General features: G+C 41.3%; 1 protein-coding gene across 3 annotated transcripts in view; it reads left to right on the forward strand.

The window, feature by feature from the left end:
• PRKAR1B (protein kinase cAMP-dependent type I regulatory subunit beta) overlaps positions 1-18,686 on the forward strand; it is a 358,697-nt gene that overhangs the window by 162,323 nt on the left and 177,688 nt on the right. For all 3 annotated transcript variants that reach the window (XM_073636848.1, XM_073636847.1, XM_073636849.1), the window contains one exon: positions 17,626-17,687. In XM_073636848.1, the coding sequence (XP_073492949.1) occupies positions 17,626-17,687 (62 nt within the window). The remainder of the gene's footprint in view (positions 1-17,625; positions 17,688-18,686) is intronic.

Raw genomic sequence — 18,686 nt, forward strand, 5'->3', positions numbered from 1 at the left:
ATCAATTGACCCTTCCTTTTTAGATTGTAAGCTCTAACAAGCAGGGCCCTCTGATTCCTCTTGTACCAAAATGTAATGTAACTGTAATGTCTGCCCTCATGTTGTAAAGCGCTGCGCAAACTGTTGACACTATATAAAACCTGTATAATAATAAAAAAAAAATAATAATCTCTTTATGATATAAAATGTAGTAGTGTATCCTAACATGTCTTGTTTTAACATGGACATCTTTAAATTGTCTTTCGACTTAGTGCTTTATATTTTCTATAATTCCAGTGATTTCAGCAGGATGGGTGTTTCCTGTTGAATTGTGTCTTTACAGTACAATAAATCATGCCCCTGGGCTGTGGCTCTCACTTTACTTTCACTGCCATGATTACACTTAATATGAAAAGTCCTTTTCGGATGAAAGTCTTGACGCGCCTCAAGGTAACGCACATGAAGGTTTTGTCCTCAAATAGCAGTTTCAGGATGTCAGGTTAATATAATTTGTGTAATGGGTACATAGATTCAAAATCTGTCTTCTATTTCATCCCCTCCATGGAGAGATAACGCTTCTGCCTAAGGCACTGCTGAGATAATAACTTTATTTTTCTCAAATTCGTTCATTTGGAAGATTTGAATGTTCTGTCATTCTGTAAAAAACTGGAACTACAAGGACAGCTGATTGCATCTCCTAGACCTTCAGTGATAAGTAGACAAGCTAGATTTTTCACAATGCGAAATATAAACAATGGGAAACCCTTGAAGAAGATATTATTTCTTTACAACTTAAATCACCCCCATGGATCAAACCCCAGTTTCGACCCGGGAAAAATTAACTAACAATTTTTGTGACATCAACACTTAAGATGTGGGACACAGTGATGAAGAGGAAATGCCTCTCTCCACTGGATGGGCCTATGACCCCACTATTTTCTAACCCCAAATTCCCACCAGCACTAGAATCTACACATTTTATTAAATGGAATAGGTCAGAGAACACAAATATTGTACAGACCTTAGTGGATGGTAAGAGTCCTCGATTAGCTGAATTAGGGTATGAACAAGGACAAAAATGGATGCAATACTGCCAGTTATATACATATATTAGAACAAGTTTACAATTCTCCCTGATCGATAGATCATTAACTAATTTTGAGCAAATTCTAATACAAGAACAGAAACCGCCCATAATCTATCAATTATATATAAGCTTCTGCTCCCTCCTGGGTCTTTGGGGGAAATAACATATATGAAAAAATGGGAAACCGAAATGGAGAAGCCAATTTTATTGCCAGAGTGAAAGAAAGCATTTCAGTTAATACATAAATTATTGATAGTGACTAAACATAAGGAAAGAAACTATAAATTGATGATGAGATGGTATTGGAGCCCTGTCGATTTACGTAAAATAAGTGGAAATAACTCGGAAACATGTTGGAGATGTCTTAAAGAAAAAGGTACAATGATACATATATGGTATCAGTGTCCATTGGTGAAGGATTTCTGGTTTAAGATATCTAATATATATCAGGTGGTATCAGGAACTGAGGTACAATCATGTATTGGTATCTAAATATTATCTATTATTCCTGGATCAATGAAAGCTGTCAGGGCGGATGTCCTTCGTCACATGATAACAGCCGCTAGAACAATAATAGCTTGGAGCTGTAGAAAAGCAAAAAGTCCCACAATAATAGAATGGGTCTGTGAGATGAACGAAATGCAATCAATGGAGCAAATAATTAATTTCGAGGAGAGTTTAAATAATTTAAATCAAAAAGCATGGCAACAATGGGAAAAATTTCGGGCCTCATCAACTTTCAGATGATATTTATAGATGGGACCGTATCCTCCCTCCCCCCCTCCTTTTTTTTTCTTCTGTATGATTTTGTGTTAGTGTTGGTGTAATGTGTATATGGAGGAATGGAGAATAGAGGTATGAATGAGAGGAAATATGGGTAAAATGATGTTTAAAATAGCAATAGAATTGGAAAGTAGAAAGTATTATGGGATATGAATAATCCCAAACTAGATATATAGAGTGTTATCCAATTTTATAATATGTGCATAATATACATACATGTATCTGTATAAGTGTTTTTTAATTAACAAAAAAAAGATTGAAAATAAAATCAATGGTCTGTCTTTATACAACATGTGTCAACTCATGAAAGAATGTTGAAGTGTTACTAAACCCAGGATCCTGCATTCATTATAGCTGGTCTCCCACAGTACACAGAGCATGGAAATGCAATTATTTTAGTAATTATAAACTGCTAAATACCCTTTCTCCTCAGCAGTAAATAGCAATCTTGCTACTTCTATGAGTGTCTAGTAAAAGTAGGAGGGGTTTTCATTCTACTCTGACTGTCTTATGAGGCTGCAGGACCTCCTGTCTGGACAGTGCTGATTGACCCTGTGCTGATCACATGCAAAAACTTTCTAGCAATACACACCAAACTGAGCATGTGCAGAGTGCCCCCAAGGCTCTTTTCTAGCAGCAGATGGATTGGGAACTGTGGAAGAAGGGGAGGATCAGAGAAGACAGGATCAAACAGCATTTTTACACAATGCAGAGGATTAACCCCTTCCACAGGTTCCACAGTTAGTATAACAAGCATGCTTTACCGCATATACAGACTGATTTTACTGTTTTGGGTTTAGTAACACTTTAACACGCAAGGAGAGGTGTAAATATCCTTTAATGTTTAAAGAAAACGTTGTTCTCGCTATACACTGTATTTACAGTAAATCTGTGCACAGCAACAGCCATATTTACTCATTATACACACGGGATTTGCTTTCTGCTTTTCAGTGCTACATAAGGGTGATACAGTGGAACCTTGGATTACGAGCATAATCCGTTCCAGGAAAATGCTTGTAATCCAAAGCACTCGCATATCACAGCGAGTTTCCCCATAGAAGTCAATGGAAACAAAGATAATTTGTTCCGCATTGACTTCTATTACATGCAATACCGCATATGGCCAGAGGTGGGCGGGGGGGGGCGCCTGAGAGCCTCGGAAATACTCAGGGACAGCTCTGCTGAACTCGGAAAGCCTCAGAAAGGCTTGGAAACACTTGGGAACAGAGTATTTCCAAGTGATTCCGAGGATTTCCGAACGGCTCCGTACGGCTCCAAACCGTTTTGCCCCCACACCTCTGGCCAATTGCGATACTGCACACCCCATTAGCTTGAATTCTGCTCGTTTTGTGAGACAACACTCGCAAACTGAGTCAGAATTTAAAAAAGAAATGTTGCTCGTCTTTCAAAACGCTCATTAACCGCGTTATTTGTAAAACCAAGGTTCCACTGTACTTTACTGCTTCCTCGAACAATGCAGGTCTACTGAATCATTTGACTGACTGGAGACATTAAGAAAATGACTTCTATTCCCATAACCACAATCATATCAAACTTAACATGTATAGCTAAAGATGTGAAGAACAACCCTTAGAGAGACGAAAATACAGGTAATTTCCAGCAGACCTAGATAGAGGGATAAAAAAAATAGAATTTGTGTTTGGCCACTTTTTTTCTCATCATATGACATCTTACCAGGTGTAAACAAGAAAAATAATTTCTGCTATGGTGACGCAATAGAAAGTTCAAAAATGTTACCCTTGCAAGCAGTACCAGCAATCAGCATAACATAGAGAAGGGTCTGGATACATTGTCTCCCATTAGTAGGTAAAATGGTTAATTAGCTGTGCTTAGTGAGGTTATCATGTTTAAAGGCTTTCCGTGATGTTGGAGTCCCTCAAACGTTGGCCATGGTGCTGCGTGTTATTTGTAAGGAGAGCTCCCACTTTCTATATGAACATATGGAATTTATGTGTACCGATCAAGTTAAAGTGATTTTTCTTTTTATTGTCCAAAACAGATCAAGGAGAAAGAGAAACCTGATCACATCAGAGGAGAGGATTAGGCTCAGGTCTTATGGCCGAGAGCCAGGAAGGGTATTGCAAGTGTACAGACTCCCTAGAGCAGCATATTTCAGAGATGCCATTTTCACATCTCATGCATCAACGTGAACAGGCTGTGACATGAAATATCTGGAACATCTTGCTCTGCGAAGAACATTTTTTTCATTATTTTTTTTTTAACCCAATTTGAACTTGGGGTCCCCCAAGTCTATGACCTTTGATTTCAGAAGGAATGTTCTGACATACAAAGCTAAAAAGAAGGTTTAGACCACTAAAGCATACATTCATTCTGATTCATAAAGCTGTCAGAGATGAAGTGTATCAGTCTTTGTTGGCCTAAAGTAGTTATGAAGTTCATTTATCATATACATATTTCTGAGTACATATATATGGGGTTTTTATAAATCCTTATGTACATTTAGAAGAAAAAGTGCAATTTAGGTGTTTTCCAGCTTGTTAAGTGCAGGTCATGTGATCGCTATTCATGCCAGAGCTGTTTAGACACCTGCAGGTGGGCATGTACAGAACGGAGCCATCACATCATTGCAGCTTCACTAAGGGGAGGAGGATCGGCTGGCCAGAAAGCCGCCATCAATCAAAGGAGGAGAGATGAGCAGGAGCATGAACTTACACTGTGATCACAGAAGATACAGGCACCCTGTTTGTTTGCACAGTGTGCCTGTATCTAACAGCAGGATGACAGAGGACCTAAACTATCCTGACTAGTTTGGATCGGCTGCTTTGCTTAGTGTAGTCAGTTTACTACCAGGAAGAAGGGAACTGGCAGGATCAACCAGGTAATAAAGAAGCCCTGCAGGCACAAATTAAACAGTGATATTACAACACTTTTAGGAACCCCTTACAGAAACAAACATTTTTCTCCTTGAGGATGCAAGTGATAAAACGCATTGGGGCGGAGTCTGTGACATTATGACGCTGGACTAGAAGTGAGGTCATTTTGCATGGTTTAGAGGTGATGCAAGTAGCGCAGTGATATTTACATTTATCCGGAAACAGAAAAATGCTTTTTTATTTCTAAGGTTACAAACACTTTAAATAAACTGTGTGGTCGGACCATTCATTTAAATAAACTTTTACATAAGATTATTCAGTGCATTTGATGTTTTTAAGGCATATTATTTACATGTAAAAGTCTCTCTTGTGTAGACATCCAAAAGACCTGAGACTGCTCCTGGGTGCCACCATTTGGATGTGATCTCAGCAGCTCCAGCAGACTCAGAACGATAGTCCCTTTGCTCCTCCCAGATCAGTTACTTAAAAAAGTTATGAAGGGGGTAGTATTAAAAGCTCCATTGCTTTTAAATTCATGCATTTTAAGCAACCACATAAAAACTCACCAGTACATATTTTCTTTATATATGGCCAAAATACACTTATGCCGCGTACACACGATCGGACATTCCGACAACAAAATCCTGGATTTATTTCCGACGGATGTTGGCTCAAACTTGTCTTGCATACACACAGTCACACAAATGTTGTCAGAAATTCCGAACGTCAATAATGCAGTGATGTACAACACGTATGACGAGCTGAGAAAAATGAAGTCCAATAGCCAGTGCGTTTTTTTGCTTGATTCTGAGCATGCGTGGAATTTTGTGCGTCGGAATTATGTACACACGATCAGAATTTCCGACAACGGATTTTGTTGTCGTAAAATTTGAGAACCAGCTCTCAAATTTTTGTTGTCGGAAATTCCGGCAACAAATGTCCGATGGAGCCTACACACGGTCGGAATTTCCGACAACAAGCTCACATTGAACATTTGTTGTTGGAAATTCAGACCGTGTGTACGCGGCATTACAGTTTTTGCAATGCACTGCTACTAACTCCAGCCCACAGCGAACTTCTTGGTAGGGGAGCCGGCTTCCTGAGTGCTTCACAGTAGGAGGAAAGAGGAGAGGCCTTCTGCTGGAGCTATTTGTTTCTGTGAACACAGTGCCAGCCAAGAGCACAAAGGTGGCTCCCTGGGACCATGTAACGGGACAGGGCCACCCGAAAACTAGAACTAGTGAAGAGAGATTTTGGAAAGATCTACTGCAAAGAGTCTACAAGCTTAAAAAGAAAAAGTAAGTCATGAGGTCTGAAGCACTAAATGCAATTTACATGTGAGGGTTTAATAACACTTAATCCAATAACCCAAAATTTAAACTTAAGAATTATCCTGATGAAAGGAATTTTATTATCAAAAGCTGCACCCTCAAGTTGATGCTACTGCTAGAATTACAATAAAAAAAGTCTTAGCATCAGAAATGATTGCCTAAAAACCTGATGCGCAAAGTGTATTGCTGAAAATGAAAGTATTTAAATCAACAGCTAATGAAGAGCCTCCACAACATTAGGCTTGAGTTGGTGGTGTTAAGTTGGAAAGATAAGCTGCAATTTTTCATTTGTACTTTTTCCATTGAGTTGCATTGATCTCCATAGATTTTTCTCAACGTAAGGGCATTTGTTTTCTGTGTGCCCTGTTCACACCACCAATGCTGAGTTAAGGTGGGTTTCAGTGTTCTGGATTTCTCAACGCATCGAATGTCACCGCATCAGGGATAGCATAACACCCTAAAGTACATATACTTGAATGAAGTGTCATTTTGTGACACTTCAGTAAAGTTACAAAAAAAAAGGTAAACAATACCTTTTGTAGTAACAATGAAAAGCACCGCCTCTTTCGGCTCCTACATAACAGTCATTAGCCACCTCAAAATGCATCTTATTGCATGCAATAAGATGATAAACATAGATGTGACATAATGTATGTAAATGCACCATATGCACATCAATACTTTTTGATGTGAAGTATGTTGCATGTTGATGTCCAATGCATTGCATTGCAATACACGCTGAGAACATTTAATGGAGTACGCATCAGGGGGAAAAATGCATAGTTGTGAATCCAGTGTTATTAAACCCAGGACACTGCATTCACTATATCTGGTCTCCCACAGTACACAGAACATGGAAATGCAATTATTTTAGTAAATATAAACTGCTAAATACCCTTTCTCATCAGCAGTATATAGCAGTCTTGTGACTTCTATCAGTTCCTGGTAAAGCTTGTAGGGGGAGTTTTCATACTGCACTGAGCTGTCCTATCAGGATCCAGGACCTCTGACCCTCTGTCTGGACAGTGCTGATTGGCTCTGTGCTGATCATATGCATGCATCCAAGAAAAAAAACTCTTTAGCAATACACATCACACTGAGCATGTGCGGCCTGACTCCAAAGACTTTGTCTTATCCGGACATGTTCTGGAGTCAGTTGAAGAAGAGGAGAATCTGTGCATACAAGATCAAGCAGCCTTTTTAAACAATGAAGAGGATTAACCCCTTAGGTTCCATAGTGAGTATAACAAGCATGCTTGGCTGCATATACAGACTGATTTTACTGTTGTGGGTTTAGTAACACTTTTAAGTCAGCCATAGATGGACGGAAATTTGGCCAGTATAGCAGGACCACCTCAAGAGTTACAGATGCTTATTTCTGACTGGTTCTCTTTAAATTAAATTGTTCCTGTTTCCCTAGTAGCGGTTCTGTATAGTAGCACTCAAGGAAAAGGCATGTTACGTTTTCAGAGTATTAAATAACGTTATGATGATTTCACCTTTTTTGCTACTTTTCATAAATAAAATGCAGTTCACTTGAATTGTTCCCATATGGAACAGGATCTTGTTATAATGTTAGACTTTCAGAATTTTGATGGGAGCATTTTCTTTTGCGTATTTACGGAGATTTTTCTGGCAGGTGTCTGGTGTGACATATGGAGGAGGATGGGGACTGCCTGCATTATTTAATTCATGCTTTGAAAAATATGGTCTTCTGGGAAATTCACTGTCTGGATGTCTGTCTTCCTCTAACCTTTAGAGTTTTCATCAAAGAGAAACTGTCAAGTGCAAGCTCCAAGGTTGTCATGGTTGTCTTTGCTTTGCTACCTAGTGAGCCATTGACCAGAAACAAGCAAGTACCCAGTGTTCCAATGCCTGATAATCAGTGCCAAACCAGAGACTCAGCAAGGAAGGACGAAAGTGTGATGACAGCTTGGAGTTGGAACTTGCCATTGACACCTTTTATATATTTGTCTTAAAAGGTTCTTTATAACCTTGAGATTGTACAGTTTGTTTCTGTTTGGCTAGTGTACAGGGATTGTCATCTATTGGAGCACGGCCGTATTTCCAAAAAGGTACTGCTGGGCTTAGATCTAAGACAATGCAATAAAGTGGTTGTAAACCTCTGAAATGAAGAATGAACAAAGCATATCATTCTGTGATTTTTGCCTGCTCTGTATTTCCATGCTATCTGCATGAGTCCATTTTGACAGTATATGCCCACACCAGACAATCCTGTGACATCCCTCCCCCAGCACACATCAGGTGATTGACAACCTCAGGTTTGCATGTTTTCTCTATGAGACTGTTTAGAGGAGGTGTGTCCAATGTGTGGTGACATCAGGTCCCCGCCCCCTACCTTCTGAAACTCAGAAATGCTGTGTAAATTCTGCACTTGGAACGGATGTGGAGGGGGAAGGGCTGCAGTTAAACAGGTACAACTTATATTGGAGGATTAGTTTAATCTTTGTGTATCATCTGAGGCTATTTACTTCACTGGGTATATGTAAAGGTTTACAACCACTTTAAAGTGGTTGTAAATCCTAAAAAAAAAAAAAAAACTGCAAGACAAAGGCATAATGAGCTAGTATGCATAGCATACTAGCTCATTATGAATTACTTACCTGAGATCGAAGCCCCCGCAGTGGTCCTCCTTCACCACTCCAGCGACCGACATGCCTCCTGGAGTTACTTCCGGGTATCGCAGGCTCCCGCGCTATGATTGACCGGAGCCACAATGACATCACAGTCTAACTGAAGCAGCGGCACTTACATGACATTGCTTCAGTTTTCTTCAATGCGCATGTGCCGATGACGTTGGCACATGCAAATACAGGGGATATCTTCTAAACCGTGCAGGTTTAGGAGATATCCAGTGTAGCTACAAGTAAGCCTAATTATAGGCTTACCTGTAGCAAAAAGTGGTTGTAAAGGATTTACAACCACTTTAAGGGCCCATTCACATCAGTATGCCACAATGCATGTATTTTTGTATGTTGAGGCTTGTTGCGCTAGGCAGCCCATAAAAAAAAAATAATAAGCAGTAATGCACCTCAATGAATAAAAATAGGTCCTTTTTTGATGATGCATGAAATGCATTGAACAAGGTTTGCTGTAATGCAGCCATTTCATTACGCCTTGCGACTTCATTTAACAGTTGCAATGAAATTGCAAAAAAAAAGTAGTGCAGGAACATTTTTCAAATTTGAACAGCTCCATTGTCGGCAACTGTCAAATCGCATGACAAAATGCACTGGCGTGAACCAGGGCTAAGCGTAGATACAAACTTGAGGTCTTCAGCTGTCTTGCAAGAGTCTGGATGTCTTCTGTGTTTTTGCCTCTTAAAAGACCCTGTCATCAGCCTTAGAAATTGCCACCCTCCTTGCATAGCCCTCTCTTCTTCTGGAGGCGTCTAATTACTGTCTGTGCTGGTCAAGCTCCTCCGTCCTTCCTCTTACCACTCCCCCCCCGCATAACCCTTTATGTAGTTGGTGGAAAAGTAAAGGGAAATACTGTACTTGATTGACAGCTCTGAATCTCCTGGGGCTGCTGACATCACATCCAAGATCACGGCTCCCAACAGCAATCTCAGATATTTTGGAAGTCTACAAAAATACACCTACCTTTCTGCTTGCAGCATTCTGTGGTATGTAAACTCAGCTTACATCACCATATATATCTTCCTGTAGTTTAGTTTTAACCCAGTGCAATAGCAAGACTTCAGCATCCAACCTAGACTCTGTTATTGGACTGTTGAATAGTAAGTAGATGGGCCTTTGTTAGGGTTTTCGACTTTTTGCAGCTTATTCTTTCTTTTGCAAAACCATGGAGAGCTGCTAATCAGCAAAAATACAAAAATACAAGACGTTGATGATAATTAAGTCTGCAAACTTTGACGGATCAGTATTTAACCTTTTCCTGGGAAAAACCTGGACCTGAAGACTACACCCTTCTGAAAACATTAACTATTGTGCTAACACACTGACATCATTATTACTAAAGTCACTGACCTGGAGCAAGTATGCAGATCAGGAAAGGTGGAGAAAAGTCACAAGACCTTATCTGCACACTTTTTCTGGGTTAGTTGCTCCAAATATTAATACCTGAGGTTCAGCATGACAGTCAGACAATTACAGCTTCAATGATAGTACGTTTTGTATACTTGCCTTGGGCCAGCTTGGCCTAATGTAAGTATGCTTATGTTACACCTGATTGGTTGTAATTCACTGTAGTCACCTGAGCTACTATACTTGTGATCTTTTGGGTGCTGCCCTTAGGGGGTCACTAGCTTGGCACAGTCCTTATTCAGAAGAAAATGTCTTGCATTTATCTCACTGAATGCAAAGCATTCTCTGGTTGGATGAGGTGAAGAGGACGGGCAGTGATCTCCAACTCATCCAATCAGAGAATTGTTTGCATTCGTCGGGAAAAATGCAAGGTGTTCTCTGGATGGCAGCCTTGCCAAGCAAGTGACTTCTTGTAGTTACTATGCAAAAGGGCAGCCACTCGGCATGGCACTTGGTAGATCGCACCCAGCACTGCAATAGTTCAGGTGACTACATATTTCCAATACAGATTTAACATTTTCAGACTGAGAAGTCAACAAGCTCACATTCTTTAAGGAAAGGTTTCCTTTGATTAACAGGAATAACTTTCATAATTTCAAAATATCTAACATTGATATACCTAAGTGTTGCCCAAGGCTAAAGATAATACTACAAATGGATGCTTGATTTGTAATTTGTTATATAACTTATTATTGCGATATTTGGCCATTAAAGTTATATATACTGTATATCAATATGGTAGTTCTGGCACTTGTGCGAAATCCCCCTTTAAAGTGTTACTAAACCCACAACAGTAAAATCAGTCTGTGGATGCGGTAAAGCATGCTTCTTATACTCACTGTGGAACCTAAGGGGTTAATCCTCAGCATTGTGTTTGATCCTCTCTTCTCTAATCCTCCTCTTCTTCCACTGTCCCCAATCCATCTCCTGATAAGACAGAGACTCTGCACATGCTCAGTTTGGTGTGTGTTGCTAGAGAGTTTTTTTGGTAGGGTGCATGTGATCAGCACAGGGCCAATCAGCACTGTCCAGATAGAGGGTCAGGGGTCCTGCAGCCTCATTGAACAGTCAGAGGAGAATTAAAAATCCTCCTACAAGCTTTAACCAGACACTGATAGAAGTCATAAGACTGCTATATACTGCTGATGAAAAAAGGTATTTAGCAATTTATATTTACTAAAATAATTGCATTTCCATGTTCTGTGTACTGTGGGAGACCAGATATAGCGAATGCAGAGTCCTGGGTTTAGTAACACTTTAAGTAAGAGTTCTTTTCATAACTTCAGAATTGTTTACAATAGATCATATAACAGCATTATTTTATGCAATGGAAAAAAACACCCAACAATAAAATAGTTATATTACATTTAATGTGAGGTCTGACCTGAGATATTTTCCATCATTTTCCTTAGTATATAGTAAAGACTGTGCATGCTCTGACTCGTTGCTCTCAGCAAACATAATATTTTTATATGCCTTCAAGCTACACATCTGATTGATACATTGAGATACATTTACTTTCATGTCTAAACCTATATGCTTGAACTAGGTGCCAAACACGGCCTGGGTGCCTAATGGTCATGACAGGCTGAACCTGACACCATTCCTAAGAGTAGGTTCATTAAACTCTTATATGTATAGTCTGTTGAATGTACAGAGTAACCAGCTATAGACCTCCATGGGAAACAGTCTGGCCAAAATACAGAAATCCCCTAAGGCGTATATGTTAAGAATAAATGTGTAATATGTCAAGAATTAAAGAACATGTTCTTTCAGTAAAGTAGACAAATATTTATGAATATTTAGGAATCTACAGTATTTCCATTATTTTACATCAGCGATCATCATAAAGCAGAATTCCAGGTTTAGGTCAATATGTAATGACTTAGGTTTAGCGTTGACGTGTGAACACTGTTCAGTGCAGTAATATATTGAGCCCAGGCCGGCATGAGGACATACCCGCAGAGAGTGCCCATGAGAGCCTTGGCTCAGAGGAAGTGGGTTGAATGACACCGGCAAAACTGCTTGTGAAGGTTCTGATTAAATTCTAATGCTTTGACTTGGAATCCCATGTGTTTCATTGGGGACTGATGCTAGCCATACACTCCGGTTCCTGCTGAATTGCCCCAACTTCCAGCAGTGGGTGGCCCCGTTGACAACACCCATTTTGACAAACATTAAAATTTAAAAATTTAGCTGAGCTGGGTGGAAAATTGTTGGCCGGACAGTGACTGCCTCCTGCCAGATGTAGTGTACTGTTCGGGTATTCAGACAGCCATTGGTGCTGTAGCTGTCTGAATACAATAGTTGGCAGTACAGATTACTCAATAGATGGGGGAATTGATTGATTTCTCTTGTTCATCCTGCAGGGTGGAAAGAGAGAAATCTACATGTATGGCTAGCCTGAGGGTCCACGCTTGATTACATCATTATCAGTCTGCTCAGACTATTTTAAACAATACATCTACAATGTAGTAAATTGACTTGATCAGAGTAGCTGTTTAGCAAGCATAGGGACTGCAATGCCTTATATACAATTAGCCACTAGAGGGAGACTGTACAAATGTGTATGTGAAATACAGTCATAATATTTTCCAGCAAGCATGTAAAATATTCAAGACATGTGGAAGTTCTTTTTTTTAAAGCAGATCTCCCGCCTCACCTGTTTATGTTGCATGTTTTTCACCTTCTAGTACTTATTGGAAAACTGTGCTACTTTTTAACTTTCTCCACCTCCCAGCTATATGCTTCCACATTTTCAATAAATGGCATTTTTAGCAGGCAAACTTGCTGTCGGTGTGACCCCCCAGCCTCCCACCAGACTGACTGCCATAGACACACCCCCTGGCTATAATTACCCCTTCCTCCCAAAGACTCCTTAACTAGGTCTTCAAGCCGGGAGCCAGGACAGACTTCCCAATCAACTGTGATTGGCTGTCACAGTGGTCACATGATCAGGAGAGGGAATAGAGAAAAGAGGGCACACCAGCCTTGTGCATTGTCCTTTAGTTAATTTATTTTTAAAAACTACTCACAAACATATGGAGATAATTTGTTTTGTAAAAACCTCCAAATGGTGGCAGTCAATCTAGGTAGGACAGTCTCCAGATAGTGAACAAGAGGACTTCAGGACTCTGAGGAAGAAGGAATTCCTTCGGAACATGTAAGCCAGCAGTGGTCCTGAAGTCTTCTCGTTCACCATTTGGAGACTGTCGTACCTAGGTTGGCTGCCACCATTTGGAGATAACCCGGACATCTTGATCATGCGGAAGAGTATTTTTTTGCTGCCATGACATGATCAGGAGCCTGTCCCACCAGCTTCCAATCATAAACAGAGACCAGGAGCTGTTTGTGATTGCTCCGTCCCTGTGCTGGAAGCAGGCTCTTAGTACAGAAACTTTGGCCTCCATGGACACATGTGCACAAATTTTGGGCTTTAAGGCCCACCGGCCCACCCTCCCTGACACCACACTTATGTGGTTGGCAGAAGGTTAAAAATGTAAAGCTAAAGATATATTAATGATTTAGATAGTATGTGAAAGGAATTGAACCTTTTTCAGGTGTTCATTGCTGTTTTTGTCCCTGCCGGGGTAATTTCCTCTCATTTTCCATCTGGGTGACCATACAGGAAGTGAAGCGGAATCTCCACAACAGGGATAAAAATTCAACATTTTGTCATATCCTGTCCAAGTCTATTGAAAATAGAACTGCTGTTGCCCAAAGTAACAGTTGGCGGCCCTCATTTTGTGCAGGTTATTAGTATGCTTTTGGTAAACATATTGGTTTATATGTGGCGCATAGACAGTTCTGTGAAAGCAGCACGTGTCAGACACAACTATCTGAACTGTCATGAATGGTAATAATAGAGGCTGCTGATGTGTCAGTGCAGTACAGTAATGAAACTGTAAGAAGGGGGAACGCATGTTCCTAGCCCTAGGTCCTGTCTACAGAACAAGCCCCAACAGAACAGGAAGCATGAAAGTTCATGAGAGACTTAGCTTGTTACACTGTACATCAATAGAGAATACAGCTTGAGCTGCTCTATTAATACAAGTGAAAAAATGTGTTGTTCATTTAATATGAAGTTTAATTTGATATATGTAAATGTCGTCTGCCTGTGGCTTAGTGGACTAATAAAGTGTTAAAGCTGAACCCCAGCCTTCAACCTTCAGTATTGCACAATTGCGCAGGCTCCTCTGCTCTACTCTCCTTTGGCTTACTCTGCACACTGCAAACTTCTCACAGTGTACATTTGAATCTGAAGCAGACTTACTGTCCCTAGCCCATTCCTTTCATGCACTGTATTTCATGTCAATCATGGAGGCCGCATCACATGGGCATTACCTAGAGCAGTCTCCATGTAATTGCAAACTACCTAGAAACAACCAGTCCTCCAGACTGACATTCACCCATCAAGGTATTTTGATATTTGCATAACTGCTTTTAAGAGCCAGCCTTCTTCTTGCATCAGGACAGAGGGCTCTTGAGAGAAATGCTGAAGCATGGTGCTGTGATGTTTTCAGGAAGCTATATATAACACCCTGATAGACCCTCCTAACAAAAATGATCTGGCTGCATTGTATAGGGAAGCACAGAGGCCTAGTGATGACATCACTGGGTCTAAAATAAGGTATGTAATAAAACTAAAAGGTTTAACCACTTGCCGACTGCCTAACTGTAAATATACAGCGGGGACGGAAAGTATTCAGACCCCTTTAAATTTTTCACTCTTTGTTATGTTGCAGCCATTTGCTAAAATCATTTAAGTTCATTTTTTTCCTCATTAATGTACACACAGCACCCCATATTGACAGAAAAACACAGAATTGTTGACATTTTTGCAGATTTATTAAAAAAGAAAAATTGAAATATCACTGTCAGGTAAGTACTTACCGAGGCCGAGATGCAGAGAGCGGTTCGCCGTTGCCACTACGCGCACCCCATCCCCTGGTGATGAAACAGGGAATGGGTGGCACTAAGGAGCACGGGCCACCGGCAGGTATGGATCCCTTGTGGGAAACTGCAGAGCTGGGTCTGGGGATGCAGGAGTCCAGGAACCGGTGGAAGTCCCGTTGCTGGGTGGAGCAGACAAACTGTAAGCAAGCAGAGGGTCAAACACAGGCAATAAGCAAGACAAGTCCGTAGAACAGGCCGGGGGTCAAACACTGGTATCGGACAGAGGAAGTCCGTTAATCAGGCCGGGGGTCAAACACTGGTATCAAGCAGAGGAAGTCCATTAATCAGGCCGGGAGTCAAACACTGGTATCAAGCAGAGGAAGTCCGTTAATCAGGCCGGGGGTCATACACTGGTATCAAACAGAGGAAGTCCGTTAATCAGGCCGGGGGTCAAACACTGGTATCAAACAGAGGAAGTCCGTTAATCAGGCCGGGGGTCAGACACTGGTATCAAGCCGAGGAAGTCGGTGAATCAGGCCGGGGGTCAATCCAGGAGAGAGGCAGCGTGGTAAGAGCAATCCGGGTCACAACAGGAGATCAGGTGAGCATGAACAGGAAACAGGAAGCAACAGGAGCTGAAGACAAACCAGCAACCAGTCTGGGTGCTGGAGCTGATTTAAATAGCCCCGCCAGAGTGTCACGGTGGGCGTGCATGAGTCACTGCGCGCACCCGTGTGCTATCATGCATGCGCGCGCGCCGCTCCATTGGGCCGCGTGCAAGCATGCGCCAAAGCACCAATCCAGCACGCACACGCCCAGGGACAGGATGAATGTGACTGGAGAGGTCCCTTCTCTGACAATCACATGGTCCTAAGTATTCAGACCCTTTGCTCTGACACTCATATATTTAACTCAGGTGCTGTCCATTTCTTCTGATCATCCCTGAGATGGTTCTACGCCTTCATTTGAGTCCAGCTGTGTTTGATTATACTGATTGGACTTGATTAGGAAAGCCACACACCTGTCTATATAAGACCTTACAGCTCACAGTGCATGTCAGAGCAAATGAGAATCATGAGGTCAAAGGAACTGCCTGAAGAGCTCAGAGACAGAATTGTGGCAAGGCACAGATCTGGCCAAGGTTATAAAAAAATTTCTGCTGCACTTAAGGTTTCTAAGAGCACAGTGGCCTCCATAATCCTTAAATGGAAGACGTTTGGGACGACCAGAACCCTTCCTAGAGCTGGCCATCCGGCCAAACTGAGCTATTGGGGGAGAAGAGCCTTGGTGAGAGAGGTAAAGAAGAACCCAAAGATCACTGTGGCTGAACTCCAGAGATGCAGTCGGGAGATGGGAGAAAGTTGTAGAAAGTCAACCATCACTGCAGCTCTCCACCTGTCCAATACAGTCCCAAGAGTGAAGCATGGTGGTGGCAGCATCATGCTGTGGGGGTGTTTTTCAGCTGCAGGGACAGGACGACTGGTTGCAATCGAGGGAAAGATGAATGCGGCCAAGTACAGGGATATCCTGGATGAAAACCTTCTCCAGAGTGCTCAGGACCTCAGACTGGGCCGAAGGTTTACCTTCCAACAAGACAATTACCCTAACCACACAGCTAAAATAACGAAGGAGTGGCTTCACAACAATTCTGTGACTGTTCTTGAATGGCCCAGCCAGAGCCCTGACTTAAACCCAATTGAGCATCTCTGGAGAGACCTAAAAATGGCTGTCCACCAACATTTACCATCCAACCTGACAGAACTGGAGAGGATCTGCAAGGAGGAATGGCAGAGGATCCCCAAATCCAGGTGTGAAAAACTTGCTGCATCTTTCCCAAAAAGACTCATGGCTGCATTAGATCAAAAGGTTGCTTCTACTAAATACTGAGCAAAGGGTCTGAATACTTAGGACCATGTGATATTTCAGTTTTTCTTTTTTAATAAATCTGCAAAAATGTCAACAATTCTGTGTTTTTCTGTCAATATGGGGTGCTGTGTGTACATTAATGAGGAAAAAAATGAACTTAAATGATTTTAGTAAATGGCTGTAATATAACAAAGAGTGACAAATTTAAGGGGGTCTGAATAGTTTCCGTCCCCACTGTATGGTAGTAGATGTCTGAGACTCATCTAATGGACTTATTAGACTTAATGAGTATTGACACTAGTGTTCTTCATAGGGTACTCATGGCTTTACAATAGAATTGTGTACACAATGCTCCTGAGCTCTGGTAGGTGTTGGATCCTCAGGTATTTGTGTGCGATAAGAGGAATGTTCATGAGTGCACATCCTTATTTGAACTTGACACAATCCTTCCAGTTATTTAGACCGTGTCTTCTGACTCCATAAAGAGATGAGAGATATGAGCAGAGTTATCAGGCTAGAGTTTCATGTGTATGCTACAGAGTGACATGTCTGGGAATTTCAGGATGCCTTGAAATTCTAAGCCTCAGCGGAATGGCATAGGGATCTGCATTCTGAAATTTTAAACAAGCCTCAGTGTCGTTTATTAGGAAGTAAACAAGAGCCGGTCTGCATAATATGTTCTATGTTTGTAGACAGTCTGTCATATTGAATAAACCTGCATCTCTCTTGCAAATTGCTTACATCTACCTTGTCTCTTTCAGTGATATATTTGATGCCATGTTCCCCGTCAATCACATCGCTGGTGAGACTGTCATACTACAAGGTAAGAATATCATAAGTGTTCAAATGTCAAGACTGCTGAGAAGCATAGGCATTAGTCAAACGCAGATTCCTAGTACCCAAAAACGATAGATCTCCCTTTCCCTGAAATAACAACACTAAATTAATCCGTGTTGAAAGAGAAAGGGCGCAGCTCATTGGTAAAACCGCAACTTTATGTCAACACTTATGCAAACCAACAAATTACTTTATTAGTGAGTACCCAATTATCATAGCATAGCCCAAGAGCCTGATTTAAGGCATATCTAAACCTACAACAAAAGATGTGGGTGCTTTTGTTTTCCTTTTTGAGTTTTTTTTTCTTTTCTTTTCATCTGATGATCCTGCCAGTGACACACTTCTTGTCCTAGGGTGACTAGGGTGCCTCTTACTACACTAGGTCTATGGAGAGGTAGCGTTGTCACCATAGATGAGGATTACAAATCTCTCAGCTTTTCTTCACCACTACAAAGCACAGTTATTACTGCTAACGGCTATAGCCGACGACAATAATTGCATGCTAATAATCCAATATGCTGGTTGTCCCCAAGTCAGTCGATAGATCAGCTTGATTACAATCAGCCTGCCCATAGATGGATCGAATCTTGGCCAGTCTGTGCTGAACCAGCCAAGATTTGATCCGTTTATGGCCGGCTTAACTAGATAATGCCTCTTATGTAGGTTTAAGACCTAGTTTAAACTTGCAGTTGTGGGGTGCTAGACAGTTGAGTCGTGGTTTTATTGCTCCCTGACCATCCCTCTTAAGCTGCAAAGGCAGCTGAATAGGGCTGTGTATACAAAATGATACTCTCCTGTAGCGTTTAGTGGGCAGTACCATTGAGTCAAGTGAATGGGGCCAAGCCACAACTGCCCTGCAACCACATACATTGCAGCGCTGTGATGCAAGCTTTACAGGGCGTTTAGCATTGGTAGTTTTTGGTGAAGAGAACCATGCCCTACCTTGAAGTGACCCTGTTAGGATAAAAGATAAACCCAAATAATG

The sequence above is a fragment of the Aquarana catesbeiana genome, linkage group LG06, assembly GCF_042186555.1.
Source record: "Aquarana catesbeiana isolate 2022-GZ linkage group LG06, ASM4218655v1, whole genome shotgun sequence".
NCBI lineage: Eukaryota > Metazoa > Chordata > Amphibia > Anura > Ranidae > Aquarana > Aquarana catesbeiana.